Below are 27,037 nucleotides of genomic sequence, written 5' to 3' on the forward strand. Positions count from 1 at the left end.
GGCCCCCTCTTTAATGACCTATTCCATCTCTAAGCCTGAGAGTACTTAGATTGTTTGTGATGGCTGGGCTTGGAGGTCTACATCTATGGCTCTCCAACAAATCTGTTGGTTGGATAGTCCCAGAAATACCAAAAAATAAAGCAATATGTAACACATTCAACACCAAATGAGAATGTAGGAAGAGTCTGGAAAGTACAAAGCCTCCTATTTCCATCTTAACTTCCATCTGGTCTTGGAGGAACTGATCTATGTAAATCAATTTTATCACTGACTTGCTCTTCTCAGGGCCAAGAAGCCCACGCAAGTCCTCATGAATCTATGCGAAACCAGAGCAATACTTGGAGTGCCATACTTTGGGTCACTCTCTGAGTAAGTGTGCCAAACCAATGCAATCTAAATCCTGCTTTTACATCAACTATGTTTCAGTTCCCACTCCCACCCTAGTACTTCTTTTTACCCTGATTGGTGCCATAACAACTGGGCAAAACTTGGCAATACCAAATCTAAAAACTCTAGGTTATGCTTGGGTGTAAGGCCCATTAAAAGGCCACCACTAATAGACAACAGAGTCCTTGGATATTCTTACAAACAAAATGACACTCCTTATTCCATCATCCCAGAAACTCAAAGGCAGATACATAGAGACCCCATCCCCCATCTCTGCTATTTCTGAATCCTCTAAATTCTGTGTCTACCACTATCCATGACCACACCCACCCACAGTATGCCTGGTTACTTTATCTTGCCACTAGCACGCTTGATAGTCACTGGTAAGACTGGATATAGCACCTGTGCTGTGAAAACCCCCTCTAGGGCCAGGAGAGGCTTGCAGAGCTGGCAGAAATAGAGTTCACGAGACAGATATGAGATTTAGCTGCATATCTGCCCCAACCCCCTCTCTTGGGATTCTACTATCTACAAAGCCCAGAGGGGGGTTAGAGCCTGAGCAGCTACTTTAAGGTGCTGCACATTCAGGTGGCCCAATAAACAGGGGGAAGGGTGTTAGTGGTATTCTTTGAGTCACTTGGTCAGCAGAACTACAATTTTATCCTTATCTTTCAGCTGTACTTTTGGTTTTCTAAACTCATCTTCTTTTTTGGATTATGAATTTAGAATTTAGGGGTGCCTGGGTGGCTCAGTCAGTTAAGGGGCCAACTTCAGCTCAGGTCATGATCTCGCGGTCCCTGAGTTCGAACCCCACGTTGGGCCCTGTGCTGACAGCTCAGGGCCTGGAGCCTGCTTCGGATTCTGTGTCTCCTTCTCTCTGACCCTCCCACATTCATGCTCTCTCTCTGTCTCAAAAATAAATAAACGTTAAAAAAAATTAAAAAAAAAAACAATTTATTTAAGGGCTCACATTCTTACAAAATCCTTTTTACTGGCCTTCAACACCTTTCTATGTATAGGTAATTGTGTATATATCCACACACAAACATGCACATACACATACATTGTTGGATTGTGGTCTGAATCTCTTCTTCTCATGGACTCTCTAACACTGACCCAACTAATAGAATCTTCTGCATCTCACCCCATCTCCCCCAGATCCACCTGTTTTCTTATTTGCTCAGTCCCTATGTTGTAGTGGGCATGGACTTTTTCTTAAGGAATAGTCATTTTTATATCATACTTTGGACTCTAAAACTCAGTAAAAACACATTCACACTGGATCTTTCATCAATATGGAATTTCTAATCATATAAGCTTTATGACCCTTATATAGTCAGTTTGTGACAGTCCATGTGTGGAAATCAACAGCAGATTGTAGATCCTATACTGTCCCCTGTTACCATGCTTTTGGGCTGCTGATGCAGCTCTCCATGCGAGCTCAGAATAGAGAGCGGTGCTCCTTCTCCATCCCACTCTTTTCCTTCCCAGGTACATCTTTTTTCCTAATGATGCCTATTTTATGTTGAAGCTAAAATAACTCATCAGTTAGCTTTAATTAAGCATACAGTGAGTAAAGAGAATGAAAATGGGAGAAACTTACATGGGTTTATAATTTGCATCCAGAATAGACTTGAATGTTAATTATTCTATATAATTTATAGAGTGATTCTATTATATGCCATGTTCTTTGAGGACAGGATTAGTTCTAACTCAATCTTATAGCCTGTTCAGTGGCTCTTACAAGGTCTGGTCACAATAAGTGCTTAATAAATGCTTATTGAACCAATGAGTGGTCCCAATGGCAGTACTAAAGGAAGATGTCAGAATGTCAATGGGTTGAGGGACAGATGAGGGCAGTTTTAGAAATAAAACTTTTAAAACCTTGGGCTCTTGGTTGATCAAAAACAGTATGGAAGTTGAAAAGAGACAGCGCTTTGAAACGCAGTGAATGTGAGATTCAATGAGAGACCACTCTCTCACTGTGAGGAATCAGTGCAGGACTGGAGAAAATCACCAGAAGAGCAAATACTGGAAGGGAGAATTTTACCTTTCATGCCCATGTTTTTTTTTTTTTTTTTTTAAATATATATTTGAATACCTGGGAAAGTGATTCACCAGCCATCAGATTTAACAAAACCCACTCTCATTTTGCTGTGTGCTTTAGTGATACAGAAAATTTTCAATTATCTCTGCTAATGGAAAGGAAGCAATGGTACATATAATCAAAATGCCATTTCTGTTTGCCTTTGGAAGTATTATGTGTGCTTTTCCCCCAGCAGGTTTGCTTTCATAATGATTAGTTCTAGCTTAGGCTAATATTAAAATGAGTTAGCATTTTCTATGCACAATAGCTGGTAGTAGAAGAGATGTGTTTATGGCAGAGGAAACTCATGCAAGTCTTAGTATTTGCCACAGTTAGTCGCCCACATGGATGATCCACTTGCAGCGAGTGGGATTTTAAACAGAGCAAAAGGCAAAGAGTGACTAGATGTCCTGGATTTCAATGACCAACGGGTAGATGGCCAAGGAGGAAACCATAGCTAGCATTATGAAAAGTGTTAAAAGAGAAAGAACACTGGACTAGTCATAAGGCCACTAGGGTTCCTTGATGCCCAAGGGAGGTCATATAACCTCTTTGTGTCTCAAGTTTCCAAAAAATGTGATAATGACACCTATTCTGTCTACCTCACAAGTTAACTGTGCCAAAAGAGGATAGTGGGCTAAAGGACTTGTAAAAGTATTAAATGCTATGAAAATGCAAAGCACTATTAGATAAGCAATGAAATATTATTGTTGCCACCTTTCCAGGAACTGTCCCTTGCCCTACCTCCTCAGTGCTTGGGGCCTCAGGCTGGGGTTTCTGAAGCTTACCCCAATGAAAAATAGTCCCCTTTCTTGATAGACCCCTGCTCTTCAAGGATAGCTACTCTGATAATATCCATGCACCCTAGTGAATGGATGCATCCTTTTTTGGGTAACAGGGACCTTCCATCTATAATAGATTAACTTGGTGGCTTTAAAAGTGTGGTCCCTGGATGAGAAGCATTAGTATTACGTGGGAATTTGTTAGAAATGCAAATTCTTGGATCTACCCCCACTTACTGAATCACAAACTCTGGGAGTGGGGCCCAGCAATCTGTTTTAACAAGTCCTCCGGATGAGCCTGATACATGCTCAAATTTAAGAACAAAAAAAGCAAGCTAGGAATCAGACTCTGGGACATTCCACTGACAAACTTATTTTTCTGCAGGAGGTAGGGGAAGGCTTACGGGACTCTTCACAGTGCACAGTGTGAGTATGTGGGTATGCGTGTGTGCGTGTGTGTGTATGTAAATGATGATCTGGAACATCATTTTCTCAGGTAGGTCTCTATCCCAACCACCCTAAAAATGCATCCCCACCTCAGAGACTGCCTTCCCCCTTTCTTGATTTACTTTCTTTGTAACACTTATCACTTTCTAATTTGCTGTGTTATTTACTTCTTTACTTGGTGGATTGTCTGTCTCCCTCTAAGCTAGAAAGTATGCTCCACAAGGGCAGTCCATTTTGTCCACTGCTGTGTCCCCAGCTCTGAGAACTGTGCCTAGTGGACTAGCGGACACTCAGTAAATATCTGTTGAATTAATGAGTGAATGAATATCTGCTGAACCTGGGAGATGAGGAAATAGTGGGGTCAGACCAAAACACCGAAACACCTGCGAACATCCTTATTAGGCAAGGTTGCTACAACATGAGAGCCTTGCCTCTCTGCTCCTGCTTTGGGCTCTGAAATAAGTCTATAAATATGGGTTGAGTATATGCCATCCTTGGGGATTTGGTTCACTATACTCTTTATCATTACAAAATGTGCTATCTGGATTCTACTAGACGGGCTAGTGTACTGATTGATCAACATGTTTATCTGGCTGTTTGGGGCTGGGGACAGTCTATGTTTGTAGCAGACTAGAGTGTGATGTGGCAGGGAAAACAGTAGTCTAAGAGTGAAAAACAGGAGTTCTGAGTTCTAGTCCTCTGCCCCTAACTCGCTGTGTGGTCTTGGGCAAACTGGGTAGCTATTCTGGGTCTCATTTCATTTGTTGATCTCAGTGATCTTCAAGGTCCCTTTCAGCGGTTATTATAGATCCATTGATGAGTTACTTGATTAATGTATGTCTCCTCTACTGGTAAGCTCCCTGAGAACGCGGTGAGTCTATATTTGTCCACCTAGTTCATAATGCCCAGTACTTGCAGGTACTAGGTATTTGCTGAGTGAGCAAATCCCTGTGAAAGCCAGATGGTGATCTTAGCCTCATCAGCCTGTGCTCTGCATAAGTCACAGGGACATGGATGTGGCCACAAAGACCTGGCCTGGAAGAGACCTCCAATCACACAAGGAAGAGCAGGATACTGGCTGTGCTCGCCCCCTACCCCCAGGGCATACAGAAGGTGCACAATTCATTAAGGTGAAGACCGTGACAGTACACAGGGGAGAGCCCAAGCTGGCACTGGGCCATCAGGCCTGTGGTTTGAAAAAGCATGGATCTGGAGATCAGAGACCTACATTTGAATCTCAGAGCTGCTATTTTCTAGCTTTATGACTTATCGTGTAAGTTATTTACTTCTCTTAGCTTCAGCCTCTTCAGCTGGAAAATGAAGACAGAACTGCCTGCCTCTCAGGATGACTGTGAAGATTAGAGGAGATGATGTATATCGGGTGCCTTCCCAGCATCTGTATGAGAAATGTGCTCAGTAAATGGAAGCCTCTTTGTCTGGTTCTGCCCTCCTGACCCGCCCCCGCCCCATGAGGTTTCTAACAATGCCTGCTTCCCCAGAGAACCAGACTAAGTTTGTTACCAGCTCATGGCAGTGCCCTGGCCAGCCCGGCTTAGGGGAATAAAGATTGGGATAAAAAGTGTTTCTCAAAATATCTACCTTCAGAAATATAGATTTTCTTCTTTTGCTTCCAGTTTGCTTAATGAGATTTGGAGATTTCTGACTTGCTATGGCTAGAGAGCAAAAGGTGCTATTTTGTAAATAAAATTTAACAACACTATCTTTTGAATGTGCTGAGATTTATCACTGAACAAGTTTGAACTTTGCTTGTCTCTCTTTTTGGCTGCCTTTGTCTCTCCTTCCACCTTGCTCCCCCCCCACCCCTCCCTGGTAGAGTGAATTCTACTCCTGTTTTTGCCCTGCCTCCTCCGCTCTCCCCACCATACTAATCTACTACATATGGCCATCTTTCTTCTGGAAAACAAATTCTGCTGCTAGGCAACCAGAACACAAAATTGCTGTGGTTGACATGATTCTTATTAGTGATAGCAACTGCAGAAGTGCCGCCATGACGGCATGCCACATGTATGCTCACTGCGTCTGTCCCCAGCTAGACAGACCTTTCCAGAAAGTGGGATGGGGTGGATTCTTGGTAGAAAATTAATGGCCTCAGCACTCAACAGAGAGTATTTATAAATCACTGTATATCAACAGCCTGCTTTAGAATCATTTTATTAGAACACATTCATGAAAGTGACATACGGAAAAAAGACAGCAGCAATTCTCAGTCATGCAAATGCCCGTGTTAAGGTTCTCCATTGGATTAAGTTCAAGTACAAAGACAGTCCTTTCCTGAGCCAGGTGCAATTCCAGGGAGTGACACTGTGAATTGGGCGCGTGTTTCCTCCACAAAGTTCAGAACACTGAACAAGTCCCATCCTCACAACAAGATTGCGAGGTACATGGAAGTGTAAACTTTCAGGATTTTAAAGACCCCTTTACCCAGCCCTCCCCCATAACCCAGCTGGAGGAAGTAAGCCCAACGTGGGGCCCTCTTAGAAATATGGTTTAGTCTATTGAAAATAAAGCAGTGGGCCTTAAAAAATTAGAAAATGAGTATATATATATACATATATATATATATGTAGGTAATGGAATCCTCTTTGCCTCTTTCTTGCCTTGGTGTGGGGTTTCCAGGAAACTCTGTTAGGGGATGGGGCTCTCTTGAGTGTCTTGGAAGCTGGAGGGCTTTTTAAACTTTTAACTTTTTATTATGAAAAATTGCAAACACATACAAAAGTGGAGAGATGGTATAATGAATGCCCATGAACTGACCATCTAGTCTCAACAGTTACCAACATGCAGCCAGTTTGTTTCATTTATTTCTTCTCCCTCTTCCCATCCCCCACCCCCCACAGGATAATTTGGGAGTCAGGAGGGTGGTCTTTGAACCACAGTGAGGTTAGAGGAGCCAGGAAATTCCGACAAAACCTGGGCAGGCTGACACAGAGAGAACACTGGTTGGGGACATGGTTGGGCCAATGTTCAGGAACCGCTAGAGTTAACCCTCCTCTTCTCTACCATAAACTACCCCTTATTCCTCCTCCCTCTTTCTCATGATGTGGGGGAGGAGGGCTAGATTAGAATGATGGGTTTTCCAGGTCAGGAGCCACTGACAATAGAAATGTTCAATCTGGACAAAAACTCCAGAGATAAGTATGTCCCTTGGATGAGCATGCCCACTCACGTGGCAGACGCCCGGGGCGAAGAGGACCTGGGGTGCCTGGTGTTTGGATTGGGAGTCAGGGGGAGTGGCTTGGGTCATGGGGCCTCTCACAGATCCCTACCGTCCCACCATTTTCAGCTTTGGAGAGAAGCTCAGCAACCTCGAATCGCACCTGGTAGAGAAGCAGGGAGCCCGAGGGGCAAGCCCATGGCCCAGGGGGGCAGATTTTGCCTGGAACATGTTGCCCTCTGAGCAAAGGCTGTACCCCACACCAGCCCTGCCAGAGCAGTCTCAAGAGAGGTGGGTGATGGGAGTCCAGGTGGGAGGTCCCAACGGCGGCACGGCTAACCCGGTGAGCTGCAGGGACAAGTCCCAGGCTGCGCGCTAAACGTAAGTGGAGAAAGGATCTCCAGGTCCCAGGTGCCACCGAGGAGCAAGGTTGCCATCCTGTTAAGAAAAGGGCCGGGGCTCTGTGATTTGCGTATGACTTTGCAAAAATCTGCACGAGATCCCGTAGCCCTTTATAGAAAACAGAGTTAAATCATCAGTGCAACCTACTATATTTCTAGCAACCCAATGCACAGAGTGCAACCTGGCAGGTACACCACCATTTTTTTAGAAGAGGAAATGGAGGGAACACAGTGCTGTGTAGGACATTCCTTGGTCTGAAGGTTCAGAAGAAGCCAACCAAGTCCAGGATCCAGATGAGGATCGCTGACTGGCCACTTTCACTAACTCTGGCAGGGCTCAAATCCATATACTTTTCCTCGCATTAGATGCTCGTTGAGCAGTCCTGTGGTTTCCCAACATCCCACACATAAAAGCAGGAGGAGAGCCAGGAAGAATATAAAGAGAGATGCGTTAAATATGAAGTCCTAGTGACAGCGATCATTAGTGTTTATTTCATACCCTTCTGTTTTGTTTCTTTGTTTCAACTCTTTTAGGATCCCTGTGCCCTGCCAGCAAGTCTCACTATGACATTCATTTGGGGGGAAAGAAACTGAGAAAAGTTTAACCATTTATGTAGCACGTCTTTGGCAGTAAGTGACCTAAAATTCCCGATTTCAAGTATCTCCAGGGTTCATGACATGTGGTAATCTATGATTTTTCCAAGGCATGTGGTTGGTTTGTGAGGCCAGATGGCTGGCTGAAGGAGTGGATCAATGAGTGAATGAGGGAGCCTTCCAGAGACCCAGCTTCCATATTCCAGTGTGGCCACACCTACTCTACTCAGACACCAGAAGCAATGGAATCGTTTCTTTAATAAAGGCCCCTCAAAGAAAGTCAACTTCTAGTGCTATTGGAGGTGTGAAATATTCTAAAAAGCAATGGCTCAGCCAAGAGAAAAGTCCAAGGTAAATTAAAGAGTATGATCTCATATTTGACTGTGGCTCAGATTATGATGCTAAAGGTTCCATCATACTTGCCATATAGAAATGAGAAAACAATCTCAAACTCCCTTAGTAAGAACTCCAGCCAGCCAAAAACTGTTCGTTAGGGAAAGAAAACACTTTAGCATCAAGGTAAAATGGCAGTTACTCTGAGCTGTGAGGAAGATAGGGGATACTTAGAATTCAGAAAGGAGAGGAGATTCTGAAGAAAGCCAGGAGCTGTACACATGCATTTGTGAAGTAACTCATAGAAGATGCTGGTGACCACAGAGTTCATCTTTACTAAGGCAAAGGGTCTTAGGAATTTTATATACATTACATTAATAGGGAGGTGGGGCAGAGGGGTGGTATCTGCTGTCCTGATTAGTTAGTTCCCCACACTATAAGTTACTGTCATTACCAGTTTAATGAATAGATGTGCTATAAGATCTGGAGAATTTAGTGTCAGAATTTAACGGTTTTATAGATGCTGACTTTGACATTTTATGCTTTACACAGTTCTTAAAATTCTGAAGGGAGAGACAGTTTTTAAAAATATTTTTATTGTCATTATTATTATTAATAGCTAATATTTGTTGAGTGTTTAGCACATGCTAGGCAAAGAGCTGAGTGTCTGGCTTGCATCATTTCATGTATTTTGCACCACAACGTTATGGGGTAGGTAATACCATTACCTCCATTTTGCAGACTGAAGCCCTGAGAGGCCCTGCCCAGGATCATACAACTGGCAAGTGAAGGGGGTGAGATCTGTACTGTGGTTGGTTTGATTCCAAGGCTGTCCTTAACCATTGTGCTACGGTGGCTCCTGCAAAGGAGAATTGATCTTCCTAAGTGATGTCTGGATGTTTGTGGATTCCCAAGGTCTTGGAAAGCATCTCACGTATTTTGTGGATCCATCTTATCCTCAAGGACCTATCTAGAAGAGGTTTGGGTCACTTCTATATATATATATGTGTGTATATATATATATATATATATATATATATATATATATATATATATATATATATATATCTCCATTAGGTCTTGCAGAAGAATTTTTACCCCCTTTTAAACCTCAAGTTATAATTGTCTCTGTGCACCTGCACATCTGTCTGCTGGTTTGATGTGTGAGACATCTAAGAAATAAATGCATGTAGGCAAACTGAATGCTTGTTCTCTAAAACCCTGAGAAAATACAGACACATTCATATAGGAGGCTATTATTTTACATAGCCCAGTTGGTAACTTCATGAAAGAGTAGTGAACACCAATGCATAGCTCTTAACTTCAAAAATGACAGCCATTCATAATCTCTTTGAGATGATTTTCTAAGAATCATCATTAAAAAGAACTAATAAGAAAAGTTTAAATGAAAGCGTGGGGAGGGGGAAAGGCCATTAAATTTGAGATGATAATTATTTCTATTATTTAGAAAATATCTCTCAGCTTGGAATTCATATATATGTTCCACATCCAATCACCCTATACCTTTCGCATTTCAATTCAGTAGGCCAGGGTAGGGCCTGTAGTTAGCTTTTAGATATATTTCCTTCATAATTCTGTGAGATGCCTGGTTTGGAATCCTCGGCACACTCCATCGCTGGAAAACCTGAGTGTTGTAGTGTTTGAACTGCATTTTCACATCCGACAGCACACACTGTCCAGAAGTACTTGTCTTTGGCATTTTCCATGAGGGGCAAGAATCAGTGAGACCCACTTCAGTAGAGCAGTAGCTTTTATTAACCAGACCTCCTCATTATTCTTTTATCTTTAAGGAGGGTCCTATGTTGATATTTCCCCTATCTTCCACTATTCAGGTATAGACACCCTTTTTATAAATACTTTATATAATACAATGTAGGCTCCATTCAAATACTAGACACTCATGACATGAGCTTTCTGAACTACCGGAGATGTTCTGCAGACCCTGGGTACATAAGAGACATCATTGGACATCCAGTGGTATAATAATAGCCACAAATGGGGAACATATTTATATATTATAGATTTAAACCCTTTCTTGGTCCATAAAGAATTTGAGACAACTATTTGGCAATATGTTTTTAAGTGCATCTCCAGTTGGCTGTATCTTCTGATGTTTCTCTCTGATGGACTGGGAAGCCAGTGAATCAGAAGTATGCCTGAATTACTACTCCCATGGTTAAGACATAATAAAGAGCCTCTTCCACATTCCTGACTCATGTCTTGTTCTGCTACCCAGTGAGCGGTTGACACATGGGATATAGGGAACATGGAATGTTCTTGGTATTTTAATGCAGGTGTGTTTTACTCAGATGATCAAGGGGGAAATGATAGGACTTAGACCATTTGGGTAAAATGTTACTTTGTGTGCTTTGGCTTGAATTATCCAATTGTTTCCCTTAGAGAGCTTGTCCAGTGGAAGGCAGTGTGCATAGTGGACACCAGCAAGACTTGGGTTCATATCTATGTTCTGCCACGTTCTGGTTGTGTGACCTTGGGCAAGTTATTGAACCTCTTAGAGTGACATGTTCCTCATCTGCAAAATGAGGATAATGATACTTACCTTGAAGAATTGTTGTGAGGACCAAATGAAAGATTATGCATAAAATGCCAGGCTCATATTAAGAGTTCAGCAAGAGAGGCAGTTGTCATTGTGAGCTGTTTATGCTCTGAATGGCTTCCTTAGCAGGCAGCCTCTGTGCTTTCCCTGGCCTTCCCAATTGTAGCAGGGACTTCTTAGAGAGGGACTATATCTCCCCCATTAGATGGGGCAGCAGGGGGCGGGGGTATTATCCTTGATGGGGACTTTATGTGCCCTCTTGTTTCCATTATACACAGGGAACTCTGCAAATACTATGTTAACTGGTTTAAAAGAGCCTTTCTCTACCCCCAAATTTCAATGTAGAGCCCAGACTGGAAATTTTCCTTGATGTAGCCATCAGAATCACAAACTGCGATACAGAGTAGTAAAAATATTGAATCGTGCATACAGGAAAGATATAAACACCAGAAAGTATATTTTTACTTCAGCTCTTTTTTTAAGGATTGATTTTGTGACTTTCTTATGTGTTCTTTCTTGCTTTCTACTCTGCCTGAAGGGTCTCCTTTTGGCTTCTAGATGTCTGCTGCTCATGCGGACCCCAGGGTTCCTTATCTAGGATGCTGTTATGAGCTACCGAGAAGGACCAACTGGCCTGGAAGGTGGCACAGAGTTACGCCCTGCTGTGCTCCCTCCCAAGTGACAGGCCAGGCTCTCCCCACCTCAGGAAGGCCACCCCCGTGAAAGAAATCAGTCACAGGAAGGAAGAGTTCATCCCCCTGTTTTTCTTCTTTCTGCTTTTCCCTCTGCTCAGGGAACCCTCTGAGAGCACCATGGAACCAGGAAGTGTGGGAGAAACATCCTTGAAAATATTGGTTTCATGTAATTATTTTTTTTGTTTCAAGTTCAGAAAGTTTAGAAATTGCCTCTTTCCCAAGAATTCTTATCAGAAAACATTCCCTCTACACTTAGACTGTGGGAGTTGAAGGGAGAGAGGGAGGTGAGGGGCCGGGGAAGAGCTGGGGCTTGACCTAATGATGAATCTCGTGTTCGAAACCTTGCTGCCCACGCAGGGTAACCAGTTTCCTTCCTGGAGGCTCTCTGTGTCTTCCTAACCTGGGTCCCAATATCCCCACGCTCAGTCACTCTGAAACCCCTCTGGAATTACAGGGGCTTAAAATCAAACTTGAAACATGTCTGCTTTCTGTCTCTCACACTGTGTATCTCTTCATAGAATCTCCTCATGAACTTGAAAGTGTAATTTCAGCTCTTCCTTACCTTTTCCATGCTTCACTAAATAGCTGCATTCGGGAGGAAACTCTGATGAACTCATTCCCTCGTCACCCCCAACTGCCCACCCCCTGAATTTTCCTTCTCTTTCCTTTCACTGTCCAAGGTTCCTGTCCTTCACAACCAAAGTTTCCAGCTCCTCAGCTCGCAACCTTGGCCCATTCTACACATCAGCCCAAATTCACTCTCTGGTCACTTTCCCTCCTCTCAAGATACTGAGACGTCGATCACCCTGTTTCCTACCGGGCACCTGCTTGTCCCTTGTCTTAGGTTCATGCTGAGGGTGGACCTAAGCAACCATTTAATAATCATGTTCTTTCCTGTCCTTTAAAAATAACATCTAGTAGGGTTTTCTTTGTTAATAAAAGTAATTTTCTTATAGAAAATTTGGAAAAAGCCACCATCCAGAAATAACCACTATTTACGTTTTGGTGTATTTCCTTCATATATACATACATGCACACATATATGTATATACATATATATGTACATATGCATACATAAGCACAATACACACATATATACATGTACACATTTGTTTTTTATGTTTAACACAGAAAAATTAGTCTCTCATGTTTAGAAGGAAAAGGAAGACTCCCAAGCAGGTAGGAAGAAAAGGAATTACATGCTGCAGCTCAGGTAGGCTCTTCACCTGTGCCCCCCACAGCCATGAGTTTTTGGAGCCCATGACATAATGGTTTACAATGGCCTGATGGCCAGAAAATATGTTCAAGATATCCCTGCCTCCCAGACCACGTCGATGAATATTTCCTAGAGAGTGTATGGGAAACACATTCAGAGACACACAATTCATCAATATACAAAAACAGAAGTTATACACATAAAACATATTATTCAAACAAGTATTTCTGAGCATGTCTATGAATGTCTAACTGTGTGGCAGTGTACTGAACACAGCAGAAGGTATCCCACGTGAACCTTGTTTTTATGGATCTCGGGACTCAGTTGCTGACGTAAAAACCAGCCCAAAGGAAACAAAAGGGAACCGGAAGAAGATGCTGTCTCACAAAGTGCTAAGGGAAGGGACTCCAGAAATCATTCCAATAATGAAGAAAACTTGTTTCAACAACACTTTTCCTGTATCCACCAGTACAGAGAAATAGTTTTGGAAACATAGTGATGTCTGTGATAGGTTGGTAGACAAAGGCGATTATTATTTAAAAGGTCATTATATTTTAGTGAAGAGAATCACACAGATAATCTACCAGAAGACATATAAACATATATTAGAGGAGAGGTTTGCAGACAGTAAGGAACCCAGAAAAGGGGCAGGGCTAGGGGGTAAGGGGCCTGTGTATCAGGAGGCTGTAAGTCCTAGAGAATGTTCTTGTGGTTTGGGAGACACGTGTCTCCTCTTAAAGCTGCCAGGGATAGACTTTATATATCCCATGAAAATCTAGAGTCAGGGTGAAGACTATGCAATCATCGCGATGATTCATTGCAACACGATTTCAGGAAAAGGATCAAGAATGAAGGAGAGCCAAGATGCCTTAAAGGTACAGCTGTAGATGCGGGTTAAGAAAATATTGTCTGGGAGATGGTAGGGGATGCGTTCAGTTTCAGGTCTGCCAAAGAGAGCGCGTGAGTCACCCAAGTGCAGTTCGGCCGCAGACAGTTGGAAACATAGCACTATCGACCCGAGTGTGAGAGATAAGGGCTAGAAACAGAGATTTCTCAACTCATTGTTAAGGGTGCAACTTTATGCTAAACAACATGGCAAATACTATGTAAAACACCTAACATATGACCTGGATGTTAAACAATGATATTTGACTTGTTTGAGGTGGGGGAGGGGACAGGAGAGGGGGCAATGCTTGTGCTCAGAGGTGTGGTGGGAGAAGTAGTGAGCATTAGCATGAAGGAGGCATGAGTCAGGCTGGCAGTGATGGGTGGGCCAGATGTGATTACACAAGTCAGTAAGCATTACTGGTGGACACAGCAGGAGCAAAGCATGACATGGCTGGGGGCATTCGACTGCCATTATTTATTATGTGCTAGATGCTGTCGCAGACAGTAGAGATGGGAGCATCATTAGGACGGAGACAAGATTGTCAAGGAACTCACAATGTAACATGGGAGAAAGACACATAGGCAACCCATTATGTGATAAGTGTAATTAGGCTGAAACATATAAATTGCCAGGATTCACCCATTTTGGATACACAAAAATGGCAGTTTCATATGATTTAATCGGAAGCAGATGCATTATAGCATATATGACAGCAAAGGTCTCTAAAGGATATGTTGGAGGGAAAACTTTATAAACATCTGTACTTGATCCTTAGTGAATGTGCTACTGAGGCTTTTAGCTGACAAGTGAGACATTGAAGGAATAGTTTGAGGAGGATGAATCTGGTATCAGAAGAAAAGATAAGACACAGGAGCAAAATCCCAGAAAGCAGGGAGGTTACTGAAAGAATTTCAGCAAAGGGTAACCAAGGCCCAGCAGAGTGGTGTGACAGATATTTTGAGAGACTCGTTCTCAGGGCTTAGCAACAGACTGGCTGTCAGGGAATATGCCGAGAATGGACCCAAAGATAAAACATGGGTATTTGGGAAAATCATACTGTTCTGCCCCAAATGGGGAAGTCAAACCACGTTACTAGTTTGAGAGAAAAAGAAATAATTTTCTGAGACTGAGACTGAGGAAAAGTCGGACATCAAACTGGAAACACACAGGTGACCAGTTATAATAACGGTGCCCGGCACTAACAGTGTTCATTATGTGTCCACTTGGTCTCAAATTTGCTTATTGGTTTTCTGGTTCCTCAGTAGAACTTCAGATGGGTGGGGACTGGCCTGTTTTGTTTCAGTGCTGCATCTCCATTCTGGAACAGTGCCCGGCACGTGGTGGGTGAGTAAATTAAAGTGAAAACTGCCATTAGGAGTAAAGTCACTTCAGAGCTATAATCTTGGCATTTTTGTCATGGACATCAGAATCGAAGAAACAAAAACCATGGCTGGAGGTGGCGGGGTGATGTAGAGAAAGAAGAATCATGAGCAGAAGTTCAAATGTGGCTCTCACTGGAGCATGAGGGGACAACATGTGGTAGATGGCAGCGTGGCAGGCAGTGGTTGACGACATGTGGGAGAGGAGGTGTTGAAGTGATATACTCCAGTGGGTATAAAGGATGAGATTTAGAGGGTTGTGATGGGTGGGTTAGCATTAGACTCTTTCTGAGACTAGAGAAAGAATGACAGAGTAAAATGACAGTGATGCATCTAGGTGAGGATGAAAGTCACCGCCATGCAAACAAACAAACAAACAAAACCCCCAAACCAACAGTGTTTCTTGGATGTTAATGAATAACGTCTAAATTCCTTTGAATGGTGTCCAGTGTCTTCCAGGATCTGAGCCAAGCAATCCTTCTGGTCTTAATCTCCCACAGCTCACCTCACAGACCCAGAACTTCAACCAGACATATATCTCCCCTGCAAGCCCCAAACCCATCCTATTTTCCCCTTTCTCCCTTACCTGCTCTTACTGTTTCATCCATGTAGTATGACCTTTCTCTGCACCCCACCCCTGCCTCCACAGTGCTGCCTGGATAAATTCTACCCACTTAGTAAAGTCTAATGCTAAAACTTCTCTGATCCTCCCAAACTAGGATTTTTAGTTTCTTAATTACATTTGGTTTCAATTTCCAGATCTCTCTCTTACCCACAATGCCAAACATGTTACCTTGTGTTTATTTGTTATTCAGTTATTCCTTGAACAAATATTTACTGAGCACCTTCTAGGAGTCAGTACTTTGCTGGATTCGGTGATGCAATGGGGGTATAAAACAGACATCCCTCCATTCTCACGGACTGAAAGTCTAGCATAGGAGGCAGTCATATAACCACACAAACGCTTATGGCCACAGCGGCAGGTACTGAGAAATAACAGTACAGAGTGTTGTGAGAGATGTGGCTTGGGAAGGGGACTTGGGCAGTGGATTAGGACAGGATAAAATCAGAAAGAAAAGAGGGCAAAAGGGGTGGACTGTGGCATGGGAGGAGAGATGATCTTCCAGACAGAGAAAACACAGGCCCTGTCTACAGGTCTTAGGATGGGAAGAAATCTGGGACATTCAAGGAAGGCCAGGTACAGGCTGCAAGGCAGAATACAGGAGGAAAAGAGTGGTTCTCATGAGGCCAGAGAAGTGGGCTGAGGCCAGACCATGCAGCCACATAGGTCATGGTGAAGATTTTGACATTCAGCCTCAGAACAAAGAGACACTATTGAAGGGCTTAAGGCCATAAAGTGATGTGGACAGCTTGTCCACTGGGGGCGCCTGGCTGGCTCAGTTAGTTGAGCGTCCAACTTTGGCTCAGGTCATGTTCTCGCAGTCTGTGAGTTCAAGCCTTGTGTCAGGCTCTGTGCTGACAGCGCAGAGCCTGGAGCCTGCTTCAGATTCTGTGTCTCCCTCTCTCTCTGCCCTTCCCCCGCTCATGCTCTGTCTCTCTCTCAAAAATAAATAAACATAAAAAAAATTAAAACAAACAAAAAGAAAAACAGATCACACTGCCTGCAGAGTGGAGAAGGGAGCGGAGGGAGGTAAGCGTGAAGGCCCGGGGAACAGTGGGGAGGCTCTGCCCATAGGCCACATGTGGTAGGACACCGGCTCACACTACAGTGAATGACGCAGATAAGAAGTGTAGCCCTCAGTCTTTTTGGGGTCAATCCCTAGGACTGAGAAAAGTTGAGTCTCACCAATCATTCCGCTAATGTAAACCCCCGTCAGCATCACCTCAGGTCCCCAGAACCCCTGGGAAATGTGCCTGGTGGGATAATCAAGTTTTCTGAATAGCTAAACACCAGCACTTTATCTCCCCGATTTAGCCATCCTTATGGATATCTTTATATCTCTAACTTCTGAAACAGAATACAGTGAACATAATTTTCCCTTCTGTTTACAATATAAATACCACCATGATCAATAATTATGGTGTAGTGCAGAATATAAGGGGGTCCTCAGATATGCTCAGTCATGATGAAATCTTGGTACCCTCACTGAAGAGAACCAAACTGTTGGGAGTTTTAATGCACCCATCAGCTTTTGCTCTCAGAGCTTTTCTGCTTCCTCTCTTGCTGACAGTAGCTCAGCCTTTGTGGCTATTGGTGGGTCTAGACAGAAGGAACTTTCTCTTTTTCTGATTTTCTAAGTAATATCTAAGTAACTAGATGGCCGAGATGGTAAGAATTACATACCAAATCAGGATTCAAGAGGCTTTCCTGTGAGCATACGTGTTTAGTTTTGCTACGTGAAGACTTCTATGTCTTGGATCTGTTTGTTGGACAGCTGAGTTCCAAATCCAATATATTTATTACCTTTTATCCTAACACACTTCATTGCTTTAGCTGTGTTACCTGTCCTATAATGTAGGACAACAGACAGATACCTTCAAAAGTCAAGCAGTTCTTATTCTTTCATTAAAATAGAGGAGGGATGCTTAGGGATTGACAGAAACCCGCATTAAAAATAAAGTTTCCGTGTTGCTATACTATTCTGAGGAGAAATAAGTGGTGAATTATATTTGAAAATACTAAATGTAGGAAACGTCTCATATGACATCACATGAACCTCTAACTTACAAATATATTGACTTCAAAATGTCAAATTTTATGTTTATCAAGACAGAATAAAGAGAGTAGAAAGATGAGCCACAGAGTGAGAACAGACATTTACTGCATATATAACCAATAAGGGACTAATATCTAGAATGTATGAAGAACTCTTAAAAATGCAGACAAGAAACCCCTAGACAACTCACTAGATACATGGATGGGCAGGAGGCTTGAACAGGGCATCAAGAAAAAAAAAAAAAAAGAAAACCCAAAGCCCCATTAAGGACATGAAAAAGTATCCAACCTCATTAATGCTTAGGGAAATGCAAATTAAAACCATAAGCAGATACTACCATATACCCACCAGACCTGCAAAAATTTTGAAGTCTGACAGTATCAGGTATAGGCTAGTGTACAGAGCAATCGAAACTCTCATATATACTGGTAGGAGTGTCCATTTGGCACCAGCATTTTGAAAAATAGTTCACATCATCTAGTAAAGTTGAAGGTATAGACAGAGATATACCCTATCACTCAGTAAGTCCTTTTTTGTTCACCTAGAAATTCCTTTACACTGTAGGGAAGCTCAAGCAAGTGTGCCCAAGCATACAGATACAAGAATATTTATAGCAGTATTGCTCCAGCAGCCCCAAATATCCCATGCACAGAATGGATAAATTGTGGTATAGTCATATAATGGAATACTACATAACAACTAAATGAATGAATGATACACATCAGCATGGATGAATTCCATAAAAATCACACACACACACACAAACATGCAATATAATTCCAGTCATATGAAATTTAAGAACAGCTGCATTGAAACTATATTGCTTAGGGACACATACAAAGGAGGTAAAAATATAAATAAAAGTAAGGATAGTATTATCACGAATGTTACGAGAATGATTACCTCTAAGGGAGAAGAACAGGGTTGTGACCAGGAAGGGACACACAGGGGGCTTCTGGAAAGCTGGCAATGTCGTGCCTTTCTGACCAGCATGGTTATTTCCTGTATGTTCACTTTATAATTGTCCATTCAATTGTCTAGGAGTTTGTATGCATTTTTAGCATATGTATTTTACTTTAAAAAAAAAAAAAGTTTACTTATTTATTTATTTTGAGAGAGAGTACAAGTGGGGGAGGGGCAGAGAGAGAGAGAGCAGGAGACAGAGAATCCGAAGCAGGCTCCAGGTTCCAAGCTGTCAGCACAGAGCCTGATGTGGGGCTCTAATTCATGAAATGTGAAATCATGACCTGAGCTGAAGTCAGACGCTTAACTCACTGAGCCACCCAGGTGCCCCTGTATTTTACTTTAAAATTTTTTTTTAAAGTTTAATGTAAACCAAATACTTTTAATTAGGAATGTATTTTATCCATAGAAACGAAAGTATAATTAACATTAATGAGACAAACCCAGAAGTCTCATTTGGGTAACAGTATAAACACTGGACATTTCAATAAAAATAAAAGAAACTAATATTATCAGTTAAACAAAACACACAGGGCAATAATGAATAAGGATTATTTTTACAGTATCTGATATCAGCTTGGAAAAGATTAAAATATCGATGCTACACTAAATTGCAAGATTGTGGGGACTCTTAAATTCAACTGATGGGAGTATGGACTGGTACAACATTCACACAGAGCAATCTGACAATGGCTATCAAAATTTTAAATGTAAATCCTTTTGATGTAGTAGTTGTACTTCTAGGAAGTTACCCTATTAATATACTCATAATTCACAAGTGTGAGAAACTATATCTATACACAGCTACTAATTACAGCCTTGTTTGTAATGGCAAAAGATTGGAAACATCTCATTTACCCATCAACAGAGAACTAGTTAAATAACCTATGGTACCATAAGTAATGGAATACTGCATAATCATCAAAAAGAATGAAGCAGCATTACATGACTCACTGTATAATTACCCAAATTTGTTACATGGAAAAAGTGAAAAATCGTACTTATTGTATGCAACTACTTGTTTAAACTTTTTAAAAGATATTTATTTTTGAGAGAAAGAGACAGAAAGAAATGGAGTGTGAGCGGAGGAAAAGCAGAGAGGGAGGAAGACACAGAATCTGAAGCAAGCTCCAGGCTCTGAGCTGTCAGCACAGAGCCCGACACAGGGCTCAAGCTCACAGACTGCAAGATCATGACCTGAGCCAAAGTCACATGATTCACCAACTAAGCCACCCATGTACCCTTAAACATTTTTAAGAAGAATAAATAAATATGAGCCTTCATGTTTTTAAAGAACCTCTCTAGAATACCCACATTTTGAAACATGTGGGTTTAAAAGTTCACTACTTTAAAAGTTCATCTTAAGAATCTTGAATGCATAGCTTTAAGGAAAATCAGGTTTGATTGAATTATTATGAGGAAGTGTAAGAAGATTTTGGTAAAGATTCTATTTTTCTGAACAGTTCCTATCAGAGCTAATAGCCCATTTAAAAAAAAAAAGCCAAATTCCACATCAAAACCAAGTAATTCTTTTGATACAGATGTATCAGTAGTACTTCTCTTCTACATATTGTCCCTGATGAGAATAACTTATTTGTGTATCAAAACTGATACAAAGGAGGAGAAACAGATAGAAAGATGAACCTTACGGTGAAGCTCAAATTTCACTTTTGGTGTAGAAGCCATCCCCTTCCCGGGGGTAAGTTTGTTGCACAAAGTGGGTATGCTTCTGTTACAAAACCTAGCATACAGTATGGTAAGTCTTTCTAATTTCTCAGCTAGTTTGCAAAGCAACTGGCATAAAGGAAGTGCAAAGTACAATGGTCCCTTTCATTAATACATGAAACATGCCCATAGTCACCGTGTTTGGCATCACATATAAGACACCTGGGGTGTGAAAGGACAGAGGTTGTTGTTAGGTATCAGGAACCTCCACGGTATCTTGTCAACAGCGGACACTCAGTAGCATTCCATTGAATAAAAGAATGAAATCAGTATACCAATATATTTGAAATAATTTTCTATTCTACCTCTAGCTAATTTCATTCTTCTCTGTTAACAGATCTTTTTTACTTGGTCATGTGTTAATGGTTGTGCCAACTAGTTTGCTCTTTAAATAACACAACCAACCTAGTGGTTTGGACTTCACGTTCCTGTTAGAAGCACTGTCTTGAGTTAAATTTTTTTTTTAACATTTATTCATGTTCGAGAGACAGAGATAGAGCGCGAGCAGGCGAGGAGCAGAGAGAAAGGGAGACACAGAATCTGAAGCAGGTTCCAGGCTCTGAGCTGTCAACACAGAGCCCCACATGAGGCTCGAACCCACAAACCGTGAAGTCATGACCTGAGCCAAAGTTGGAGGCTTAACCTAGTGAGACACCCAGATGCCTCAGAAGCACTGTCTTGAGTTTAAATGTTAGAGAACATATCCTAAAAATCTCCCTCTTTGGGGATTTTTCAAAAATTTTTTTCATGAATGCAATAAAGTTTCATGTGGAAAAGGCATAAAAATTGTGACTTTTTCGGGGTTACATGTAGGTGCAGTGGGGCAGAGTGGGGAGCTGGACACTGCATTACACATTTCAGATTCCACAATTTGAAGCACCTCCTTTAAACAAACCTTTTCCCACTCCTCATACCCTCACATTCTTTTTTTTAAAAATGAGACTACTTTTCTTTTACGAACAACTTCCTTCCAATATTCCTAACTGTTTCATGAGATAGACAAAATTTAAAAGTATTTGGGGGTTAGGTTGAATACTTCCTCCTCTTTTCTCTTTGTCTAGAATGTCTGTCTTCCTGCCATGAGTGTAACCTCCTCTAATCAGGAGTGTGCTGAACGCAATCAGGGCCAAAAGATAATAGTGTTGTTTGTGTGTGTGTGGGGGGGGGTGTAATCTGGCATTCTGATCTGCAATGGTTATGAGTCAGAGAACTGAAAATTGCAGGACTACCTCCAAGTGTTCCCAAGTGATCTTTTTAAAAGGATTGCTGAGTTCTTTTTAGATAAAAGCCCCAAAGGTGTCAGTCACAGATACACATATAGAGATAGAGGTTAAAACAAAAGTCAGTTCCAATGCATTATAAATGCCTTAAAATTGAGCATATTTAGGCTGCCAATCAGCAGGAAAGAGAGACAGGTCGAAGCAGGAAACCAAGGTATTTTCTTTTGTTCACTGCCATATCCTCTGTGTCTAGAACTGTGCCTGCCATATAGTAGAGCTCAAGAAGTGGTCGATGAATCCGTGACATAAAAGGTGGCATCCATCAAAATCCCAAGGAAAAGAAGATAGTGAATTTTTAATCTCCCTGGTGCTCACTAAAATCAAGTCTTCCAGTGCATGCAAGTCAGTAATAGCAAGTAGCAAATGACACTTGTTAAACCCCATTCCTGCAGCTGAAATGACACCATTTGGCAGGAGACCAGAGACAGACATAGTAAAAGGTGGAGGCTTTCTTTCCCTTCGGTGCATCATGAAGTTCAGAGGGGATATAAGCCCTTGCCATTGGAACGGGGTGAGAGCACTGTGTACGGGACACTCACTAAGCAGTCCACAGCCAGCATCAGCAGGGGCCAGGCAGAACAGAGGCTCTCTCCCGAGCTTGTCGTGAGTGCATACATCTCTCTGCAATTACCAATTTCAAACAGAACCAGGTAGAGCGTTAAAAAAGGCTGGTAGGTGAACCTTTCTGAACTCAGAAGACTCAATTTTAAGCCCTTGTGTATGGGGAGGCTGAAAACTGACCACTGGCCCTGATACACAGAAGTGGCTTCTCCAGCACAGCCAGGGCCCATTCTGCACAGCACGTGGTGGGGGAAGAATGGAAAGCCCGACTGCTGGGGGCAAGAGTCTGCCTGCAAGGAGGGAAAGGACATCTATCCTGGGTCCTGTGTGCACAGTTCTGCATCTTCTTCTAGCAGGTTTCTTTCAACAGGCAGAGATATCGGGGCAGAAACAGGCTGCTCCCATCAGAAGGCAACTGCTGCTCACTGCCCCCTGGGAGAGGCCCTGAGCCAAAGTCACGTCCTCGCTGTTGCTCCTTGTAGAGAGCCACCACGGAGGACATTCAAACTTACTTCTCTTGACAAGGATCTGCTTTTTGGCCTCACCTCACCCCAGTGCCACAAATCCCAAGACCCGTGCACACGCGTTATGCAGACAGGTGGGCGGTAGCTGTCGAGCAGCGAGGAAGTGACACTGAGCTTCCAGGCAGGTAAACTTTGAGCAAGCATGTCCCATCTAAGCTCAAGATCAAGAAACAGGGTAACACTGATGCACTTGCTATCCAACAGGCTTTTCCCAAGAATCCTACGTTGTGGCCACAGGTAACTGGTGTCCAGCTTTACAGCACAGTGAGCATAGACAGAGGCAGCTCCAGCTGAGGCACAAACACCACTCAAAGCCCCCTTCACCTGCCCCGTCCATTCTAGTCTCACTGCTGTAGCTGCAGATGTTCATTCCAGCAACATTTCTGCCTGAATTTTCTGAGAGTTCACTTTCATACCCACCAGGATTGCTTACCCCCAGACACCATACTCCTGGTGTCACTTCTAGTCCTCCAGGAGCTCAACTTTTTAAGAACAATACTCACAGCCTGTTTCCCCTACCGTTCGCTTTAATAAGGCATTCAGTCTTCTTGCTTTGTACTAAAAGAACCTTTTAACTGACACAGAAGAAAAAAAGGGTAAGTGATACACCAAGAGGTGTACTGTGCAGAACTCTCCAGTAAAATCCTTGCCCTGAGAGCTGCCACTTCTCTCTCTGCCCCCAGACCCCCAAGCGGGGTGCCATCCCCTCACTCATGCCTCTCCTCCCGAGCACAATGTGTCCAGTGGGAGACATACTCACTTGGGTCTTGTTTGCCTTGGACTGTCGCCAGCTAATCCACTTTAACATTTTGGCTTGCTCTCAAATTTGCTTTCTCTTTCCACCAAAAGTTTTAAAAACAGAGTTCATATTTGTGCCAAGCCACAGCAGGACTCACTGCTCCCGGGCAGCTTGGAGGCAGGGATCAGTCACATCTCCGCGCTCACTGCCAAGCTCTCAGAGCCCAACCAAGTATTTGCCTTGAGAGGCCTGAAGACTCTGCCTGGGGCAGAATCACTCCCCGACCAAGGCCACTACAGGAGTCACAAGTTCTTGGTATCAAAGAGTCTGTGATAGGCATTCGTACTTGGGAAGTTCTCTTTCCCCACTTTGCCACATGCCAGCCCTGGAGGCACTGGACTGGGCTGGAAAATCACTTTGTAATTTACTTGGGCCAGCACAGATGGGCATGGCCAGGGCAGGGTGTTGGAGAAGGGGGTAACAATAGTGTTTGGTTTTTGCTTACAAGGTTCTACAAGTTGAGGAATCAGGGTTACTCTAAAAGTACTGTTTTTAACCCTATTTATTTATTTATTTATTTATTTAGTTATTTTTTTATTAAAAAAAATTTTTTTTAACGTTTATTTATTTTTGAGAGACAGAGACAGAGCATGAGTGGGGAGGGGCAGAGAGAGAGGGAGACACAGAATCCAGGATCCAGACTCTGAACTGTCAGCACAGAGCCCGACGCGGGGCTCGAACTCATGGACCGCGAGATCATGACCTGAGCCGAAGTCGGACACTTAACCGACTGAGCCACCCAGGCGCCCCTAACCCAATTTATTTAATAGGCAGGAGATTGAGTTGGATTTCAGTGTTAGGTGTGTCATTAACTGGTTTTGTGACTCTGAGCAAGTCACTTCGTTTCTTTTAAACACGTCCGTGAAGGCAGAGGGACAGATGGTCTCTAAAGCTCCTTTCTTCCCTAAGCTTCTATTTCCAAGTTCCAAACTCACCTGGATCAGATCTGGCCTCTGGCCACCCCTGCAGCTATCACACGTAGACCTGATCTACCGGCAAATCACCTTTTGCAGTTTCCCTATTTCTGTAACAGATGCTCGGGCACTGCTGCCTCTAGAACCAGAAAGATTCCTTGTGGCTGCCGAGCCATGAACATCATGAGGGCACTTCCGGGCGTTCCTGCAATTTGCCTGTGTGCAGCAAGCTACTCAGGTGCTGGAGCTTCTGGAACTTACTTGCTTTTCCAGATGATTGGCAATTTTAAAAAGTAGGTCTCTTGAGGGAAGTTTTTAAGCTACGGAGTATAAATTAAAATATTAAGTAAGATAATGTCGTCATGAGAGATTCTGCCCCATGAACCTAGGTTGCATTTTTCAGCAAAGTGTATTTCACACCCATTGGTAGTATGCAACAGCTGGAAGCCAGTCATTTATTTGAGGAACCTTTTATTTAGAGAAAAACCTGTGACCTCAACTCCTCACACTTTATCAGTTTGCTCTGAAAAGGCAGAACATTTGTACCATGTTGAACGTGGCTCAGGAGAGAACTGAGCAGTGTTTCTGGGGAGGTGACAGCAGCACAGGAGGAGGGAGCTTCTGGCTTCCTGGGAAGCAGGAAATCCTCAGTTTCTTGCTGCCCACAGCCACCTGACCCCTCCCCCAGGGCCCCGCCCACCACAGGAACGGTACTAGGAACAAAAGCCATCTTCAAACCTAGTCCAGGACTTAGGTTATTCAGAACCTCTGGTGGGCGGGGTGGGGGGGGTGGGGGATCACGATTTGCACTTAAAATTGGAAGAGACTTTGGAGTGACTAGCAAGTCCTCCAGAAAAACCAGAATTCCTCCATCTAGGATTCAAATGGCAATTCTGACCCATAGTGTTGTGGAGGTGAGATGTGACCGACTGGCTTATAAAGTCAAGTTTGGGTTTCTCCAAGCCCTGGTAACTGGAAGTACAATTATATACTCTTCTCATTTATTCTGGGGTTAGAACGTGTTTGGTTACTAGGTAGGATGTAACATAAATCTCTCCCTAGAAGGAAATATCTTAGGGCCCTCAGGCGCCACTGAGATCAAGGGCAGAGTAGCAGAAGTACAGAGGGATCTCCCCATCACGTTTTCTTCGGTTTCTAGTAGAGTGCATTTAATGGGCTAGATCTCCAGTGGATGGTTCACCTGCTCTGGCACCACAGCTAAATGGAACAAGCTGTCACAATCACATTCTGAAGACTCAACCTTGGGTGGACCAACCTGACGGTTTTTAAGAACCTGCCAAGCAAAGATTATTACCTTGTATGAACTGATAGGATGTTTATTAGTCCTTACACTGTTGAGTCTCCACATTTCTAGGTGTCTGGTTTTCTCTTCAGTGGCAAAACCCAGTGATTTGTGGGTTCTTAAAACTCCAGGAAGCATATTGTTCATTTTCTAGGAAGCATGTTGTCCATTTTCACAGGAGTGCTGGGCAGTAACCCAGACAGGGACATGTCTCCTCTGCACACAGACACTCTTTCATGCAGTGTCTATGCTCCACGGCATGGGCTACACTGTCACCAATGCACCAATTCAAGGGTTGGACCTTCTCTGACTACAGCCTTTGCACCCAGCAGCTTGCTAAGTCCTCCCAAATGTAGGCATCAGGATTACCAAATTCTAATAAACCAGGTGAGGCTCTAAGGAAGTCTATTCTCAGAACGCTCCTGCAGCCAGTCTTCCCCGCCTCTTGTTATAGGTATCATGTTACTGCAGTGAGTGACACTGTAGGAATCCTTTGACTTTCCCCTTAGCTGAGCCCTCACTGTCTCTAAACTGAGACTTCCCTACCAGTGAAACAAAATTTTGGCCATGACCCACTAAACTGATATGACAGTCCAGTTTAAAAACTATTAAGTTAGATCCTGAAATCTCCAGGCTTCTTCACGAATTTTCCTGTCCCCCTTCAGCACATTGCCATTATCAGCCCACCTTGTATGTTAACTTAGATCACATTAGCTTGTACTTGAAACTTCTCATTTGAATCACAATCAGCTCTGGGATGTTCTGACAGTGTTCTTGCCCTTAGAATTTTTATGGAGAATAACATCTGCAACTCCATTTCACTTCCACTTCCCTGTATTCAGCCAGCCCAGACATGTCTACAAATTTATAGTGATTTTTAGTTGGAGAGTATCTCAACCAGGATGGGTTTGTAATGTTTAATGGAGTAAGCAGTTACTGAACATGTGCAGCATGCCTACTCCACACAGTAAATATATGCACAGGGGCCATCACTGCGCAGGTGGCTGCTTCTGGGCCATTAGCTGGAAATTATTCAGCAGACATCCATCATGTTGAACAAGCTACTTCTTCACTGCCACTTCATTCCGAGCCTTACCTCCCTGGAATTCTATAATTCTGTATTTCTTTGAAGTGTGGTTGTAAAGTCCCATCACTTCACAATACACACACATACAGAACAGTCTTAACAGTGGAACGCCCAGAGTAGCATGAGCATGTTTTGGGTGGAACAGAAAAGGGCTCAGAGCACAACAGAACCAAGTAAGCACACCCATTTGCCTTCATAAAATAACACTTTTGCATGGGACAGGTGTAAGGTAGAACTTAAT

The 27,037-nt window shown here is 42.9% G+C and overlaps 1 protein-coding gene across 20 annotated transcripts in view; it reads right to left on the reverse strand.

Moving 5' to 3' along the window:
* Positions 1-27,037, reverse strand: part of KALRN (kalirin RhoGEF kinase) — a 671,367-nt gene that overhangs the window by 182,706 nt on the left and 461,624 nt on the right. For 6 of the 20 annotated variants that reach the window (XM_086675201.1, XM_086675199.1, XM_086675197.1 and 3 more), the window contains exon 34: positions 5,859-7,315. The exons of the other annotated variants lie outside the window; for them this stretch is intronic. In XM_086675201.1, coding sequence (XP_086531327.1) covers positions 7,253-7,315 — 63 coding nt within the window. In that variant the 3' untranslated portion in view covers positions 5,859-7,252. Of the gene's footprint in view, positions 1-5,858; positions 7,316-27,037 lie in introns of those variants that run through there. 20 annotated transcript variants of the gene reach the window in all.

The sequence above is a fragment of the Puma concolor genome, chromosome C2 (assembly GCF_028749965.1).
Source record: "Puma concolor isolate L17-30 chromosome C2, mPumCon1.1.hap2, whole genome shotgun sequence".
NCBI classification, from domain to species: domain Eukaryota; kingdom Metazoa; phylum Chordata; class Mammalia; order Carnivora; family Felidae; genus Puma; species Puma concolor.